Below are 19,642 nucleotides of genomic sequence, written 5' to 3'. Positions count from 1 at the left end.
AAAAGAAGGAGGATGCCACATCCTCATTACCAAAATTAGGAAAAAGCTAATACATTTTTGCCTTCAGCAACTATAAAAGGGTCTAACTCCAAAATTTGACAAGGAATGTTTAGAATATTCATCCACCAATCCCCATATTGTATGAACAGTAATGGATACCAGCTGTAGTATTATATAATAAGATCTTCAGCAAACGCAATATGCATATCAGAAGCTCCTTTTCTCCTTGTATGTTTGTCATTTGCACTGTTTGTGTCTACTTTCTCTGTCTGTATAATTTAACACAATACTAAAAGATAGATGAAACTATTTCAGCCAAAAGGGCCAAGGCTGGGAACATGTGAGCAATAAACCATCAGTTCAACATCAGAATTCACACTGCTTTTATACGCACCTGGGCCAGAGTCTTTAATAGTGACAAGAGGAGCAAAGTGCTGGCTATCGTAGCCAAGAACAATGGGGAATTTATAGCATTCCTGTGCAGGCCAATGGAGAGGTAGGTAAATTCCACTAACATTAAGAGGAGAAAAGCTAGTGCCAGATTCCAAAGAACGGAATACGTTATCTGTGTAAAAAGAAGAAGACATTTTTTTTTATTTCTGCTCTGATTCCATTAACAAAGCTAACATCTCATTTTCCTTAAAGATGAGCTTTAAAGAGACTCACAGATGAGTCTCACTGCAGTTTTTTACTTACCCGGGGTTTCCTCCAGCCCCATAAGCATGGACGTGTCCCTCGCATTCTCCCGCAGTAAACCCCCGGTAAGCGGCTCAGTCGGACTCAGTCTGACTGAGTGACGTCAGCTGGGGCCTTCTGCGCTTGCGCAGGTCTGCCACTGACGTCACTGAGCCGCTTACCGGGGCTCAGCGCGGCTGAACAGGACATCGTAGGAGGACGGCAAGGGACACAGCCATGCTTATGAGGCTGGACCAAGCCCTGGGTAAGTAAAAAAACTGTAGTAAGACTCATCTCTGAGCCTCTTTAACCACTTAAGCCTAACTGGACGAGTATACACCTCCACTGTAGTTGTGGAGGGTGTACCACCAGTTTGTTACTAAATTAGGCACACGTGATATCATTTTAACCGAGACGAGTTGTAGAATACATTTTGGTGTGTTTTAAAAGCTTGGACCCATGACACATAAGAAAGAAGGTAGTTAGGGAAAAAACTCGATTAAACATAAAAAATAATTTTCAAACTTATCATCAAACTTGGGAAAGTATTAGTAAAACTACAAGAGACATATGTGGTAACATTTTAACAGTGATAAGTAGTATAATAGATTTTAGGGTGTTTAGGGTTAACGGCATTGGGTATCATTCATAAAGCATTTCCGCATGCGGAAATGCTTAACACCGGTGACTTTCCCGACCACTCAGCATAAGCCCCATTCATAAAGGCTCTTTCCGCATGAAAAGGTGACAGAGCGATACATTTCCGCCTTGTGCGGAGTTTTTTTAGATTAATCTAGAAAAAGTAACAAACACATCCATTCATAAAGATTAGAGCAAGCGGTATCCGGAAGGAAAATACCGCTTGCTCGACAGTAGCGATAGGCGGGCGGAATACATATAAATGAATGGGAGGGACCTCCCAAGCAGCATCAGACAGAGCAGCGCAGGGAGGGAATCGGGCAGCTTTTAAGTTTCCGCATGGCTTCCGCCACGCTGCCGCCAGCTTCCTCCAGAAAACCTCCGCACTTCTTCCGCAACAGGCAGACTTCTTTATGAATGGCCACCCAGAAGTCTTAATTACCGGTTGCGGAGAAGAACGGTGTTTTCCCGCACTACCGACAGCCTGTTTATGAATGATACCCTATGTCTTGTGTATTGGTTTTAGTAACAAACTGAATCAATAGCAATAACATTTTTGTATATTCTGTTCAAAAACCAAAACGTGTAAAATGAAAACAAACTGACAGAATATAAAAGAAAATAACTATATTGTTACCTTAGGAATTTGTTTTTTTAATATGTATGCCATGAGGGTATATTACTGTTATTTTTTTGCAAATAAAGCCTTGTAATCATCGATAGTGTACAATGAGAAAGAAAAAAAACAAAACACCTTTATTTCCAAATACAATATTGTTACCATATATTATGCTAGGAACATAATCTAAACATTGTAATAATCAGGATGGGTAGGCAAATATCTGTGGGTTTGACTTATAGTTAGCAATGTTTATTGTAAAGCTATAATGGATGTAAATGGAGAAATAGTGTGTTTTTTCCCAATTTTTTCCCTTTAAAATGCATAGAAAATAAGGAAATTACTAGACAAAAATCACTCACTAAAAGTCTCATTTAGGTGTGATAAGTAGTAGTAAAGCTATTGGCGAATTAATGGGAGCAGTGCTGATATGTGAAAATTGCTCTCGTCCTGAAGTGGTTAACCATGGATTGAACTACATCCCAATCAGCAGCTGATACCCCTTTTCCCACACAAAATGTTTACCTTTTCTCCAATAGAGCATCATGGGGGGGGGGGGGGGGGGAGGAGAATGGCTGATAACACTGTGGGAGGGGTTTCACCGCATTATGTCATGACCAAGGTCCTGACAATTTGCTGTCTGTGAACCTCATTGCATTGTGGGAAATAATGACCGTTTTAAGCAGACAGACAAGCAGTATCTCTCTCTGTGCATAGAACTCCCAGTAATTAACGTTCCGTACAGATCACCTGGCAGAACAAAAGAGGTCACCACCACCAGTGATACATTTCAGAATGTAAACCAGGGAGTGGAAAGATTTTACAACGGGCAAAAACTGATTAGATAATTTATAAGTGAATACTGTAAAAAAAAATAAAAAATTATTCATTGTTAATTTCACTACAGTTCCTCTTTAAGATATGAATAACAGAACAAAAAAAAAAATACACTGAAAGAAATGAAATCCCTTGATTATGCCTAGAACGTGTGATCTCTTGGCAATGAAAGGCTGTATACATGAATGTGTATGTAAGAATGACAGCTCCTTGTCCTTAGACATGGACTCATACTGTCACTGAAGTATGGTAGACCACTATGGGAAACCTACAATGTGCAGCCTTGCTTGAAATAAATGTGGCTGCTGTTCACATTATCTACCACCTAAATGCTATTCTTATTAACCTGTTTGTTTGCCCACATGTAAAGCCTAAACACACTAGGGTGATAAAGACAAGCCTCAAATCCATAGACAAACCACACTGGCTTACTCAAAAAAAGCATTTTCCCTTGTGCAAAGTAAAAACCACAACTTTTAAATGTTTTATATAATCACCTGAAAGGACAACGATTGGCCTTCGGAGGATGTTAACAAGGACAAATATGTGAATCTCTTCAAGGCAGTTATACTGCAGCCCATTCTGGCCCATTGAGGGTTCTGTAGATGCCATATTGACAAGATGTTCCCATTCTTCATCCCAATTCTACAGATGAAATCATCAATTTAGTAAGAAGAAAAAAACAAAAAACAACACTGCATTTTATGCTTCATGGATGTCCTAAAACAAAGCTTTACACGAAAAAACCAACACAACAGTGGACATGCTATACTTGAGTGAGCTATGAGCAGCTTCTAAATTTGTGTTTGATCCTATAAGCTTTCTATTGCAACTCAGAGGGCCAGTTTTAGTACTGCTGTGTTCAGTTGCAATGATTGAGGAAACAAGAAATTCCAATTGTGGATTTACAAGCAAAAAGAGCCTACAAGCATGGCCCGCAATTACGTAATTGCTACAAATCTTCTTGCTCCAAGTTGTTACCAAGCAATAGCATACCCCAATGGAGCACCTATAATGGGCTAAATGGGTACTTAAACTCAGGGGCATATCTAGAAATCAAGGGTCCCTTCGCAAATTTTGCTTGCCCCACCCTTACAAGAAATTGATAAAGTACCCCCCCCCCCCCCAGTATAGGGAGCTAAAGATACCCCCTAGTATTAGGTAGCCCCTAGTATAGCTAGCTAGAGGTACGGCTGAGTACCCCAGCATCCGCAGCAGTCCCACTCACCACCTGCCAAGACCACTAGGCTCCCTTTGGCTACAAGCCAAGTATCTGCTATGACAATCCCTATGCCACTGCTTGAACTTATAGTGAATCCACGCTAGTAGAGTTCAATACATTTCCTGAATAGGAAATCAAAAAATGATGAAGTTTTCAAATTAAATTTAAAAGGTAAAATGTATGCCTTCAAGTACTCCTTTATAAAGTAATTGGCCTAACAGTGTGCTAATAAGAATTGGTACTCCACATATCCTTAGACATGGACAACCAACCTTCCACAACATCTAGAGCACAGGTGTTGATTTCCAGTCCTCAAATGGCCATATCAAGGCCAATGTTTAGGATGGGCAGAGGAATGAAAAAATGTTTTCTACTTGATGAACCACACCTTTTCCAATTCAGACCCTGTGCCAAAAATGTGAGGACATCGGCCCTTGAGGACAGGAGTTTGACATTTCTGGTCTAGAATGTGATCTACAACTCTAAACACACTGTATGTTTAGATTTGCCCTCAGGAAGTGGCATACTTACAATCCCAAAGCCAAGACCACACTGTCACCAGAAGGCAGATGTGGCAGGATGAGCCACGGCAGGTGCTGAAGTTTAATAAGATGCTGTGGAGCTTGTTACTTTTCTGATACTATATGGAGGCCTTTTGGAGAAAAGTTGTAGCAATGCACCTTCCATTTTGGATGACATTTATTTAAATTCTTTAACTTGCTTTTTAAATAGATGGGAGAAAACACTAAGTAAGTAAGTAAGTAAGTAAAACTACACTAAATTCTATGTGCTGCCAGTGTAACTGTCTACATATTTCAGCTGTTTGAGGTTTGGTTTGTTTCTTACCCGGGTATCATATTGCAGCCCCGTACTTATAAACTCTGTGGATTTAACACTTTCCAGCTGCCAGCGAAATTTAAAATTTCGAGTATCCGTTGTTCTTAGAACTTCATGTAAAGACTTTCTTAGCACTAAATCCGTGTCCTGGACACCCCACATATACATAGATGTTGCATGCATTAAGCAGTTTCCATCACCTGCAGGGAAATAAGAAAAGCTTTAGAGCAAAATACTGTAATATCTGAAAACAACATATTTAAAGTGAACCCGAGGTGAGAGTTATATGGAGGCTGCCATATTTATTTCCTTTTAAACAATACCAGTTGCCTGGCTATCCTGCTGATCCTCTGCCTCTAATACTTTCAGCCATAGACCCTGAACAAGCATGCTGCAGATGAGGTGTTTCTGACAATATTGTCAGAACTGACAACATTAGCTTCATGCTTGTTTCAGGTGTACTTCAGACACTACTGCAGCCGAGCAGAGCCGCCAGGCAACTGGTATTGTTTAAAGGAAACAAATATGGCAGCCTCCAGATTACTCTCACCTCAGGTTCACTTTAATTACAAAACACAGTGGTGCAGATTTATCAACACAGGTACAAATATAACTGGAGTAAGGTGGAATAAGTAACCACAGCAACCAGTGGAATTCTTTATTCAACAGCTGATCTTAAAAAGGCATGTACACATGTTCAGTAACTATTACCCTTGGGGATTGATGGTTGATCGTTGATCAATAGGGCAACTGTTTGGGAAATCAGTGCTGTATAGACCCGCTGTCTGGCTATAGCATAGCAGCGTGTATTGCTCCATAGAGAGGGGAGGAGGATTGATGGAGCAGCTCATGCGTACCAGCATCTGGCAGGATAGACCCGCTGTCTGGCTATAGCCTAGCAGTGTGTATTGCTCCATAGAGAGGGGGGGGGGGGAGGAGTGATGGAGCAGCTCATGAGTACACAGCATCTGGCAGAATAGACTCCCTGTCTGGCTATAGCCAAGCAGCGTGTATTGTTCCACAGAGAGGGGAGGAGGAACGATGGAGCAGCTCATGAGTACGCAGCATCTGGCATGATACAGTCACTGTCTGGCTATAGCCAAGCAGCGTGTATTGCTCGATAGAGAGAAGAGGAGGAGTGATGGAGCAGCTCATGAGTACGCAGCATATGGCAAGATAGATTCGCTGTCTGGCGATAACCAAGCAGCATGTATTGCTTGATAAAGAGGGGAGGAGGAACGAAGGAGCAGCTCATTAGTACGTAGCATCTAGCAGGATAGACTCCCTGTCTGGCTATAGCCAAGCAGCGTGTATTGCGCGATAGAGAGGGGAGGAGAAACTATGGAGCAGTTCATGAGTACCCAGCATCTGACAGTAGGGCGGTGGAGTCGGATTTGGAGTCGGAATCGAGGAGTCAGAGTAATTTTGGGTACCTGGAGTCGGAGTCGTTGTTTTCATAAACTGAGGAGTCAGAGTTGGATGATTTTTGTACAAAATCCACAGCCCTGGTAAGTATTAGACTAAGGAGTCGGAGTCGAGGTTGGAGCCATTTTGGGTTCCCGGAGTCAGAGTTGGAGTCGATGGTTTCATAAACGGAGGAATTGGAGTTGGAAGATTTTTGTACCGACTCCACAGCCCTGTCTGGCAGGATAGGTAAGTATAGGCCATTTTTTTCACTAGGAAACATGATCACACAGCATGCGTTCATGTTTGCTTCTATGTCCACTACCATGATTTAATTGTGATCTGAGGAGTATATAGCACAATTGTGGTGCATTTGCGATTTCTGGTGGGAGTAAAAAAAAAAACTCAGCGGGTAAATAGTTTGAATTGCAGATTTTCCTGCACTACTGTAGAAGTGCAAACAGACCAAAAATGCAGCAGGCCGGCGATTGAAAATCAATAAAAAAAATCGAAATACAGCACTACAATTTGCATGTTGCAATTGGCACAACGGTGCTGTAGCAATCAGCAAAATGGGAGCGATATGATTTTTGGATCAAAATGAAAACCCAGTGGAAAAGTGCACAGCTGTACACATGATAGATCATCTAGATTTAGTACATTACATAACTGGTTGCTCTACCTCCAGTTTTCAGTGTATCTGTTTTGATAAACTACCCCAGTATTACATTATATAACCAATTTTGTGATTCACAGTTATCAAGAAGGTGATTGGAAATACTATACTGTAGAGTACAGTACATGACCAGAGGACTATCATTTTACTTTCACATTCCCTTATGCTGGGAATACATGATGAAGTTTTTTTGGCAGATACATGGATCGATATATGGTCGTTTTTCTGAATGATTTTCTCATAGACGTGAATGAAAATCGGTTGGAAAAACGATCGGCCAGTAAATCTGCCAAAAAAACTCATTGTGTATTCCCAGCATTAGGAGTGTTGCACATACAAGCAGTCACTGTAACCTGAAATATTCACTTCTTCACAAACAGTGCAGCTGCCTTTAGTCAAAGCAGAAGATGATAGTAACCTATAAAAAGAACAGTCTGCTGACGAGCAAAGCCCTTCTATTGTAGACTGCAGAACAAAGGTCAGACTTGTTGTTACTATGCGTTTCATGATAACAAAGAACAATTAACATAAAATTCCCTGTCATTTGGAATTTCCCAGAGTTCAGCTATGTGACTAGCAATATGCTGATGTCTATTGTATTTTTTTTTACAGTTCTTTCAACACAGAAGGAGCCAGGACTTTCCCAGAGGGCGGGACTACCTTGGCTGGAATGCATAGTCAAACAGGCAAGACCAATGTGTGCAGCCAATTAAAGCTGGAATTTTTTTTCTACAGCCGTGTTTGCTGAAGTTTCGATTTTCATATGACCAATCTTCTTCCTCATTTCTGTCATTCTGATATTCTAAGTCACATAGGTTAAAGCATTCACAAGGTTAGGTAGGAAAGGGCAGCCATAAATACAGCAATGTTTTTTTTTCCTTATGACCTAAGGCTAGGTTCACAGAGGGATGTATCCCGTATAAAGCAATGGAAGGAAAGAGTAGTACTGCACCTCAGAACAGCTCTTTGCCATGCACCCAGTCTGTCTAATAAATCACACCAAGTCAGCAGCCAATAAAAGTGTTCTTGGTTTAAGTGGTAATAGCTCCAGAACGGAAGCAGATGTCTGGGTTGTTAAAAAGTTGCATTGCTCCTTACAAGTGCGATGCAACACATACAGTAAAGCATACAGTACCACTAAATGTATGCTTCACTGCCACTGTAACCATGCACATTGTCTGGAAAACACATCATGCAGCACATCACTCCAAAGCTGCCTGCCACACGTATAATGACAATACGAATGCATTGCTATTTCTTTGACTGTTGCAATGCACCGCAACGGATGCAATGGGAATATACCTCACTCCAAAATGTCATATGACATGAATAACCATGAAAATAAAATAGAAACATAAAAAAACCCCAAAAAGAATCAGGAAACTTTTCTTGAAACACTGTCTCATTCATTAGCAATACCATAACTATGAATGTAAAATATCATGCAGAAACTCATGCCAGTATATGTGATAGAGTACTCACCGTTTGTCCTCAAAGGGACAAGTTTCTTCAGCTCTCTGCAGGCATTTAATCGTTTGTGGCTTTCCAATGTAGCTTGCATGGATCTGTCAAACAGGCACTTCTGCAGAATCTCCCGGAATTTCGAGCAAAAGTGACAGATCATGAACAGTTCTATAGTGAATCGGTGCATTGATTTAAAGTGGTGGATGATTCCATTGCTGGGCTTAGCGATGTCCTGTGGGGTCTTTTCTCGGATTTTCACAGCCTTCAGCATGTTACTCATGTAGAGATCTTGAGGGAGGACCTGTAGATTGGCCATGTTTCTGTGGAGGAGAGAGTGTGCAGCATTCGTTAGCTGTCATATGTGCACTCACCACACACCTGGAGGCTGGAAGTGAAGCCTTTTACATGTACACACTTCAAAATTCCCCAGCAATTACAAAACAGCTAAGACAAGTTTCCGAGATTTCACATATGAAAAAAAAAGACAATTAGTCATATGGGTCTGATGTAATTCATGCTTTTTAGATAAGAAAAAAAAATATAAAGGGAAAGTACTATACAAATTATTCTCCTCTATTAAACCACCCAAAAACTGGTGACACTACATTGCAATAGGAAGTGCTAACTGCATGGCGGATGCCCATATTACCATCTAGAGGTGGTTTCCATAAAAGAGATAAGGAAACGCATTGATGAGAATAGAGAAAAGGGCAGCAAGGTGCTGCCCACAGCAACCAACTTTCAGTTATTTGGGGCTGGACACAAACTAAATATATACAAATAGGAAAATCAGGGGTTTTTTTTGTATGTGTGTGTAGTACGCATAAAGAACATTAGTAGCAATCTCATATTTTTATGTGTGTATATATATATATATATATATATATATATATATATATATATATATATACAGTGGAGGAAATAATTATTTGACCCCTCACTGATTTTGTAAGTTTGTCCAATGACAAAGAAATGAAAAGTCTCAGAACAGTATCATTTCAATGGTAGGTTTATTTTAACAGTTGCAGATAGCACATCAAAAGGAAAATCGAAAAAATAACCTTAAAGAGACTCCGTAACAAAAATTGCATCCTGTTTTTTATCATTCTACAAGTTCCAAAAGCTATTCTAATGTGTTCTGGCTTACTGCAGCACTTTCTGCTATCACAGTCTCTGTAATAAATCAATGTATCTTTCCCTTGTCAGACTTGTCAGCCTGTGTCTGGAAGGCTGCCAAGTTCTTCAGTGTTGTGGTTCTGCTATGAATTTCCCCTTCCAGGCCCCTCTATGCACACTGCCTGTGTATTATTTAGATTAGAGCAGCTTCTCTCTTCTCTCTTATCTTTTACAAGCTAAATAAATCGTCCTCTGAGCTGGCTGGGCTTTCACATACTGAAGAATTACAGACAAGGGCAAAGCTGTTTGCAGGAGAAAAAAGAGCAGCCTGAAACTTCAGTGCATGAGAGATGCAGGGAGAAAGAAACACACAAATGATCTCTTGAGATTCAAAAGGAAGGCTGTATACAGCCTGCTTGTGTATGGTTGTATTTTCTATGTGTAGACATACAGTACATCAACCTACTTCCTGTTTTGGTGGCCATTTTGTTTGTTTATAAACAAACTTTTTAAAACTGTTTTTAACCACTTTTAATGCGGCGAGGAGCGGCGAAATTGTGACAGAGGGTAATTGGAGATGTCCCCTAACGCACTGGTATGTTTACTGTTGTGCGATTTTAACAATACAGATTCTCTTTAAATAAAAGATAGCAACTGATTTGCATTTCATTGAGTGAAATAAGTTTTTGAACCCTCTAACAATAAAAGACTTAATACTTAGTGGAAAAACCCTTGTTTGCAAGCACAGAGGTCAAACGTTTCTTGTAATTGATGACCAAGTTTGCACACATTTTAGGAGGAATGTTGGTCCACTCCTTTTTGCAGATCATCTCTAAATCCCTAAGGTTTCGAGGCTGTCTCTGTGCAACTCTGAGCTTGAGCTCCCTCCATATGTTTTCTATTGGATTAAGGTCCGGAGACTGACTAGGCCACTCCATGACCTTAATGTGCTTCTTCTTGAGCCACTCCTTTGTTGCCTTTGCTGTATGTTTTGGGTCATTGTCGTGCTGGAACACCCATCCACGACCCATTTTCAGTTTCCTGGCAGAGGGAAGGAGGTTGTCGTTCAGGATTTCACGATACATGGCTCCGTCCATTTTCCCGTTAATGCGGTTAAGTTGTCCTGTGCCCTTAGCAGAAAAACACCCCCAAAGCAAAATGTTTCCACCCCCATGCTTGACGGTGTGGACGGTGTTTTGGGGGTAATAGGCAGCATTTTTCTTCCTCCAAATACAGCGAGTTGAGTTAATGCCAAAGAGCTCTATTTTGGTCTCATCAGACCACAGCACCTTCTCCCAGTCACTCACAGAATCATTCAGGTGTTCATTGGCAAACTTCAGACGGGCCTGCACATGTGCCTTCTTGAGCAGGGGGACCTTGCGAGCCCTGCAGGATTTTAATCCATTGCGGTGTAATGTGTTTCCAATGGTTTTCTTGGTGACTGTGGTCCCTGCTAATTTGAGGTCATTCACTAACTCCTCCCGTGTAGTTCTAGGATGCTTTTTCACCTTTCTCAGAACCATTGACACCCCACGAGGTGAGATCTTGCGTGGAGCCCCAGAGCGAGGTTGATTGATGGTCATTTTGTGCTCCTTCCATTTTCGAACAATCGCACCAACAGTTGTCACCTTCTCTCCCAGCTTCTTGCTAATGGTTTTGTAGCCCATTCCAGCCTTGTGCAGGTCTACAATTTTGTCTCTGACATCCTCGGACAGCTCTTTGATCTTTCCCATGTTGGAGAGTTTGGAGTCTGCTTGATTGATTGATTCTGTGGACAGGTGTCTTTTATACAGGTGACTAGTTAAGACAGGTGTCCTTAATGAGGGTGACTAATTGAGTAGAAGTGTCTAACCACTCTGTGGGAGCCAGAACTCTTAATGGTTGGTAGGGGTTCAAAAACTTATTTCACTCAATAAAATGCAAATCAGTTGCTATCTTTTATTTAAGGTTATTTTTTCGATTTTCCTTTTGATGTGCTATCTGCCACTGTTAAAATAAACCTACCATTGAAATGATACTGTTCTGAGACTTTTCATTTCTCTGTCATTGGACAAACTTACAAAATCAGTGAGGGGTCAAATAATTATTTCCTCCACTGTATATAGATATATATATATATATATATATATATAGATAGATAGATAGATAGATAGATAGATAGATAAAGATATATATATATATATATATATATATATTTTTTTTTTTGGTACTTATCCGTTAGCCAGGTGCATCCGGCAGGTGGCGCCAAAACTCCACCAGAGTTACATCTTTCCCTACTATCCATGCCGGCCTGGAGGGGGAATAGTAATTAGCGCCACCTGCTGGATGCGCCCGGCTAACGGATAAGTACCATTTTTTTTAATAACACAGGATCATACTGTCACAGTTGCAGTTTTAAAACCACACTGTCTTTTAGGCCTCTTTCACAGTGCTACGTTAAAGTCGCACGTTAGAAAATGTTTCATCGCAGACTAATGCATAGCAATACTAAGTCTGTGCGACATTCACAGTGCACATGTTGCGTTTGTGTGTAACGTGTAGCGTTATTAGAAAGTGCTGCATGCTGTGCGTTATACACGTTATTAGCTGCGTTGGACTGTTTGCACATGCTCAGTAATGACTTGGAAGCATACTTTTCATTAACCTCCTTAGCGGTAACCCCGTGTGTGACACGGGGTAAGCCGCCGGAGGGTGCCGCTCAGGCCCTGCTGGGCCGATTTACATATTTTTTTTTTTTGCTGGACGCAGCTAGCACTTTGCTAGCTGCGCCAGCACCCCGATCGCCGCCGCCGCGCACCCGATCGCCGCTATCCGGTGCGGCGCGCGCCCCCCCCCGCAGACCTCTGCGCTGCCTGGCCAATCAGTGCCAGGCAGCGCCAAGGGGTGGATCGGGTCTCCCAATGACGTCCCGACGCCGCTGACGTCGGTGACGTCATTCTGCCCCGTCGCAATGGCGACGGGGGAAGCCCTCCAGGAAATCCCGTTCTTTGAACGGGATTTCCTGATTGCCTATCGCCGGAGGCGATCGGCGGGGCTGGGGGGATGCCGCTGAGCAGCGGCTATCATGTAGCGAGCCCTCGGCTCGCTACATGATTTAAAAAAAAAATAATTAAAAAAAAACTGCTGCGCTGCCCCCTGGCGGTATTTTTCATACCGCCAAGGGGGTTAAGCATTAAGTTGCGACTTTTTGGGGGCGTTGCGTTGTGATATGCGTTGCGACTTTAACGTCGCATCAAACCGCTTCGTCCTACTGTGAAAGAGGCCTTAAGCTATGAAACAAAGCAGAAATAATCACTCTTTGAACTGTCCTGCAATAGCACCTTATCTCAAGCTGTCTCACACTGTTTCTTGTATTCTGCCCAAGTGGGTTGAATAGCTCAGATAATCTCTTTTGCATAGATAACAACACATTTCTGTTTGTTTTTTTACCTCTTCCTGTACTGGAAAACAAAATGAGACTTTTTTCTTTGCTACTAATGTTCTATTTCTTAGCTGTACTACACATAGAATTTGTCTTGTAAAAGTGTATTTTCGCTCCAAGTTTGCTTTAAAATAACTCAGCACTCACTCTCACCATTACCACATGCACATTATGGGCTCTATTCACAAAGCTTCTCATAAATGACTTATTTATCACCTAATTGATAAAAATAACCTTTCAGCACATTTTCAAGCAAAATAATCACTGAGGCTAATGCACACCGAGCGGTTTTGGTAGCGTTTTTAGAACCGCTGGCGGATGTGGAAACGCTTGGGTAATGTATTTCAATGGGCTGGTGCACACCAGAGCGGTAGGCGTTTTGCAGAAACGCATACTCCTGGGCTGCAGCATTTTTTGGATTTCTAAGGCGTTTCTGCCTCCAATGTTAAGTATAGGAAAAACGCAAAACGCTTGATAAAACGCCAGATCAGAGCGGTTTTCCAGGCGTTTTTGTTACAGTAGCTGTTCAGTAACAGCTTTACTGTAACGATATCTGTAAACTGCTACACAAAAAACCGCTACACAAAACCGTAAACCGCTAGCAAAACGCTTCATAATAATAAGAAACTCTTCAAAAACCTCTAGCGTTTTGCGGATCTGCTAGCGGTTTTTGGTGTGCACTGGGCCTTAAAGTAAGTTGTTCCTGATTAACTTTATTTCAGCATTACTTTTCTTACCTTAAAGAGAATCTGAAGCGAGTATAAAACTCGCTTCTTCTCTTATATTCAGCAGGGGCATGTGTGCCCCTGCTAAACCGCTGCTATCGCGCCGCAAAACGGGGGTCCCTTACCCCCCAAATCCCCTCCGTCCTCGCCGGGGATCTCTTCCGCATTGGGGCAGGGCTAACCGCCGCAGCCCTGCCTCACGCGCGTCTGTCAGCACGTATCTCCGCCTCTCCCCTGCCCCTCTCAGTCTTCCTTCACTGAGAGGGGCGGGGGAGAGGAGGCGATTCGCCGCTGATAGACGCACTGTGAGGCAGGGCTGCAGCCGTTAGCCCTGCCTCTAGGAGCAGCAAAATCTACGACCAAGTTAGTCGTAGATTTTGCAGGGGGGGGGAATTGGGGGGTAAGGGACCCCTGTTGTGCGGCGGGATAGCGGCGGTTTAGCAGGGGCAAACATGCCCCTGCTGAATATAAGAGAAGAAGTGAGTTTTTTACTCGCTTCAGTGTCTCTTTAACTATATTATATTTTTGCTCTATGGGAGTTCAAAATGTAACATAGATAAGGTGAAAACAGAGGAAAACAGGTTAAAAAGCTTTGTGAATCATACTGTAATCAAATTTGACATGCTTTATACAGAAGTCCTGTGATTTGGACCCTTGTTGGAAGTACATAATCAGCCTTCTCGAGAAAGAATAGCCTGCAAATTGACATAAAGTAAATCTAAACAGGATCAAAATCATGCCTATGGAATAGATAGGACTTTCCACTCACTTTCATGTGAATTCACTATTTAAATGATGACCAGTTTGAATCAACATACAATTAAGTGAATTAACATTACAATTAATTACAAAACCCTTGCCTAAAGTAAGAACTCTGTGCTTAATATAGTTCAGAAGGATTACTTGAAAATCACATGTCTGTCATCAGCTGTAATAAACACTATCCACAATACACTGATAGCAGTACATGAGTCATATGCCAAATGGAACACATTACATCAACAGAATACTGTACAGTGCATATCTGTACAATCAAGTGATTAACTCAGAAATGCAACAAAAACTGAAATCATATCTATACAGATACTGTACTAAACTTTACAAACCTATATACATTCCAGAAATGCAGCATCACACCAAAACAAACAATTCCTTTTAAGGTGCCACTGCCCATACATCTAGCAATGTTGCTGTACGAACGATTATTCCATTCAATCATTTTATCGAGTCGAGAGAGAATAGAGTGTGTTCCAGTATGCCCAATCTATGAAAAGTGGACGATATCATGTCGAATCGAGTTTCCAGTTCCAGTTTAGTTGATCGAGCAGGATGCAAGATATTGGTCGATCACACAGGATTCAGCTGCTGCTACATTTGATTGACTCCCAATTGATTCTTGCATTCAGAGCCTGGAGACACAACATTGGTCAGATAGGATATTAATTGTACTTTGTGTGTCACTAGTTAATCGACTTTCGATCAACCATACTGAAGTCGATTCCCCAATAAAGTTGATTGCTTTGTCGATTGAATCAGAATCGCTAGATGTATGGTTACCTTTACTTTTGTCCTATCCAAAATGAGCCGGTAGTCACTATGAGGTGTGTAGAGGGTCTCGCAGCTATGCACATCTGGAGGCAAAGTAAAAGGTACCTTCATACACTAACCATTTTGCCCTTTTCAGAATGCACTGAAGAAATCACATTTCCAGACCTCCAAAAAACGTAACTTGCATAATCAATCATCAGGCTTGCTTTGCATTCTGTATGTTCCAAACCAAATCAACTGCAGCATCTCCTAGGGGTACTTCAGCTAGGTTTATGGGGCACTTGGAATTTGTCACAGTCAACCTATTAAAATGACTTTTGGAATAAAAACATAGCTAAATCCCAGATTAAATAGCAGTGTCCTCCCCAGAATTTTTTTCCAGCCGTCTTTCATGAAGAAGTAGGTGGAGTGAGACAGGGAGATTTGGTGGTGAGGAAAGCTAAATGTACACTACTGTTACCATTTCACATGGGGTGATTGTTGCATGGAATATGGGGGTTATTTACTGCAGTGTTCCATATGGCGGTGTTTGTTGCATTTCATATTGGGTGTTATTGTAGCGTTCCATAGGGGTATTATTGTTGCATTTCATATTGGGGGTTATTGTACCGTTCCATAGGGGTATTATTGTTGCATTTCATATTGGGGGTTACTGTAGCGTTCCATGGGGGTAATATTGTTGCATTTCATATTGGGTGTTATTGTAGCGTTCATTAGGGGTATTATTGTTGCATTTCATATTGGGGGTTATTGTAGTGTTCCATAGAGGTATTATTGTTGCATTTCATATTGGGGGTTATTGTACCGTTCCATAGGGGTATTATTGTTGCATTTCATATTGGGGGTTACTGTAGCGTTCCATGGGGGTAATATTGTTGCATTTCATATTGGGTGTTATTGTAGCGTTCCATAGGGGTATTATTGTTGCATTTCATATTGGGGGTTATTGTAGCGTTCCATAGGGGTATTATTGTTGCATTTCATATTGGGGGTTATTGTAGCGTTCCATAGGGGTATTATTGTTGCATTTCATATTGGAGGTTATTGTAGTGTTCCATAGAGGTATTATTGTTGCATTTCATATTGGGGGTTATTGTAGTGTTCCATAGAGGTATTATTGTTGCATTTCATATTGGGTGTTATTGTAGCATTCCATAGGGGTATTATTGTTGCATTTCATATTGGGGGTTATTGTAGCGTTCATTAGGGGTATTATTGTTGCATTTCATATTGGGTGTTATTGTAGCGTTCCATAGGGGTATTATTGTTGCATTTCATATTGGGGGTTATTGTAGTGTTCCATAGAGGTATTATTGTTGCATTTCATATTGGGGGTTATTGTAGTGTTCCATAGAGGTATTATTGTTGCATTTCATATTGGGTGTTATTGTAGCGTTCCATAGGGGTATTATTGTTGCATTTCATATTGGGGGTTATTGTAGTGTTCCATAGGGGTATTATTGTTGCATTTCATATTGGGGGTTATTGTAGTGTTCCATAGAGGTATTATTGTTGCATTTCATATTGGGGGTTATTGTAGCATTCCATAGGGGTATTATTGTTGCATTTCATATTGGGGGTTATTGTAGCGTTCCATAGGGGTATTATTGTTGCATTTCATATTGGGGGTTATTGTAGCGTTCCATAGGGGTATTATTGTTGCATTTCATATTGGAGGTTATTGTAGTGTTCCATAGAGGTATTATTGTTGCATTTCATATTGGGGGTTATTGTAGTGTTCCATAGAGGTATTATTGTTGCATTTCATATTGGGTGTTATTGTAGCATTCCATAGGGGTATTATTGTTGCATTTCATATTGGGGGTTATTGTAGCGTTCCATAGGGGTATTATTGTTGCATTTCATATTGGGTGTTATTGTAGCGTTCCATAGGGGTATTATTGTTGCATTTCATATTGGGGGTTATTGTAGTGTTCCATAGAGGTATTATTGTTGCATTTCATATTGGGGGTTATTGTAGTGTTCCATAGAGGTATTATTGTTGCATTTCATATTGGGTGTTATTGTAGCGTTCCATAGGGGTATTATTGTTGCATTTCATATTGGGGGTTATTGTAGTGTTCCATAGGGGTATTATTGTTGCATTTCATATTGGGGGTTATTGTAGTGTTCCATAGAGGTATTATTGTTGCATTTCATATTGGGGGTTATTGTAGTGTTCCATAGAGGTATTATTGTTGCATTTCATATTGGGTGTTATTGTAGCGTTCCATAGGGGTATTATTGTTGCATTTCATATTGGGGGTTATTTTAGTGTTCCATAGGGGTATTATTGTTGCATTTCATATAGGGGGTCATAGTAGTGTTCCATAGGGGTATTATTTTTGCGTTTCATATTGGGGGTATTGTTGCATGTTATATGGGTGTTATTGCAGCATTATCTATGGTGGAGATTGTTGCATTTTATATTGTGGGTTATTGTAGCATTCCATAGGGGTATTGTTGCATTTCATATGAGAATGCTTGTTGCATTCCATACGGGCATTATTGCAACATCTGTTACATGATTTCATAAAGGGGGGTGATTCTTGCACTTCATACGTGTTATTGCTGCTAAGTAGGGAGGGGGTCGAGGGGTACTGCAGATACTGTCCACACTACTCATTTCAAGCCATGTGCACATACCTTGTAGTCTCTACACAGTCTCTAGACTCTAGTGTTGCCTCTATATTTACTTTGAGCAGTGGGTCGCTTTGCACAGACTTTTGAGAGATTTCAGCAGTAAAACGAGGTATCTGGCAGAGTAAAGGTGGGTACACACGTCAGATAAAAGTCTTTGGAAAATGAAAGATCACAGACCAATTTTACCCCCTTCCATGTAGTATGAGAGCCATACTCTACACAGTCTATTCTATGGAGCTGAACTCCCCATTATAATCTTTGCAAGATGCTGCACACAAAGATGCTGTACACATGCAACAGATCAGTATCTGCAAAAGATCAGTTCCTGCAAAAGATCCGTTCCTGCAAAATGCATTCAAAGTCTATGAGATATGCAGATCTCATACACACCTTGTTTAACGGACAATTATCTGCAGATCAGATCCACCAGGTTGGATCTTCAGATCTGTAGATAATTGTCTGATCTGCAGATGATGGTCCATTAACCAGTTCACCCCCAAGGGTTTTTACTCTAACGGACCAGAGCAATTTTCACTTGTCAGTGCTCCTCCCGTTTATTCCCTAATAACTTTATTACTACTTATCACAAGAAAATGATCTATACCTCGTTTTTTTCACCAACAATTAGGCTTTCTGTGGGTAGTACATTTTGCTAAGAATTTTTTTATTCTAAATGCATTTTAATGAGAAAAAAACAAAAAAAAATAGAAAAAAAAATCATTATTTCTCAGTTTTCAGCCATTATAGTTTTAAAATTAAACATTCTCCTGTGGATAAAACAAACACATTGTATTTGCCCAGTTGTCCCGATTATTAAACCATTTAAATTATGTCCCTATCACAATGTATGGCAACAGTATATTATTTTGAAATATAGGTGTTATTTTTCTGTTCTGTTTTTTTTGTTCTGGCCATAATTACAAGCCTCAATGTAATAAATTAAAATTAATTTTCCCCCATAAAATATAGATTAAAAAAAGCTGAGTCCCTAAGGCAAGTATTTATTTATTTATTTTAAGCTGATTTTTTTTTACAAGTGTTTTCTTTTGGAGGGGGAGTGTTGGAAGTGGAATTTTATTAATTTTATTACTCATGTGTATGTACTTGTAAATGTATGTATTTTGTACGTGTCATATACTTTTTGGCCACAAGATGGCGCTAGTGAACACTCGTTATAGTAAGTGTTCATTTTTTTTTTACACTTTATTTAATTGTTACATTTCCTGTTTTTGTGAATGGACGTAGCCGCTGTTCGCGGTCACGTCCATTCACTCCAGGCACTGCGATTGGGTAGAGGACCGTTTGGTCCTCTTCCCCAATCCCTCAGCACGGGATCCTGACGGAAACGGCGGCCATAGCAGCGCGCACACGGCGGTAGCAGCGGCGGGAACGCGCGACTTATTAATACGTCATGTTGCCGTTAATAGGGTAAAGCATGACGTATTAATGCGTTAGGATGCCACTAAATGGTTAAACAAGGTGTGTATGGGATCTGCAGATATCATAGACTTTGAATGCATTTTGCAGGAACAGATCTTTTGCAGATACTGATCTGTTGCATGTGTACAGCATCTTTGTGTGCAGGATCTTGCAAAGATTTTTATCTCATGGGGAGTTCAGCTCCATAGAATAGACTGTGTAGAGTATGGCTCTCATACTACATGGAAGGGGGTAAAATTGGTCTGTGATCTTTCATTTTCCAAAGACTTTTATCTGACGTGTGTACCCACCTTTAGGCCACATACACACATCAGACCATAGTCTTTTGAAAATGAAAGATCACAGACCAATTTTACCCCCTTCCATGTAGTATGAG

At 40.8% G+C, this 19,642-nt stretch overlaps 1 protein-coding gene across 1 annotated transcript in view; it reads right to left on the bottom strand.

Annotated features, from left to right (window-relative positions):
- The window catches only part of LOC137504794 (tumor necrosis factor alpha-induced protein 3-like), a 46,029-nt gene that overhangs the window by 2,518 nt on the left and 23,869 nt on the right, over positions 1-19,642 (bottom strand). Inside the window, exons 2-6 of the mRNA XM_068233385.1 lie at positions 17,830-17,939; positions 8,392-8,693; positions 4,839-5,029; positions 3,268-3,415; positions 395-565 (exon numbers count right to left, since the gene is read on the bottom strand). Coding sequence (XP_068089486.1) covers positions 395-565; positions 3,268-3,415; positions 4,839-5,029; positions 8,392-8,693; positions 17,830-17,939 — 922 coding nt within the window. The remainder of the gene's footprint in view (positions 1-394; positions 566-3,267; positions 3,416-4,838; positions 5,030-8,391; positions 8,694-17,829; positions 17,940-19,642) is intronic.

The sequence above is a fragment of the Hyperolius riggenbachi genome, chromosome 4 (assembly GCF_040937935.1).
Source record: "Hyperolius riggenbachi isolate aHypRig1 chromosome 4, aHypRig1.pri, whole genome shotgun sequence".
NCBI lineage: Eukaryota > Metazoa > Chordata > Amphibia > Anura > Hyperoliidae > Hyperolius > Hyperolius riggenbachi.
Note: the sequence above shows the minus strand (reverse complement) of the source record. Positions and strands in the feature narration are given on the sequence as shown.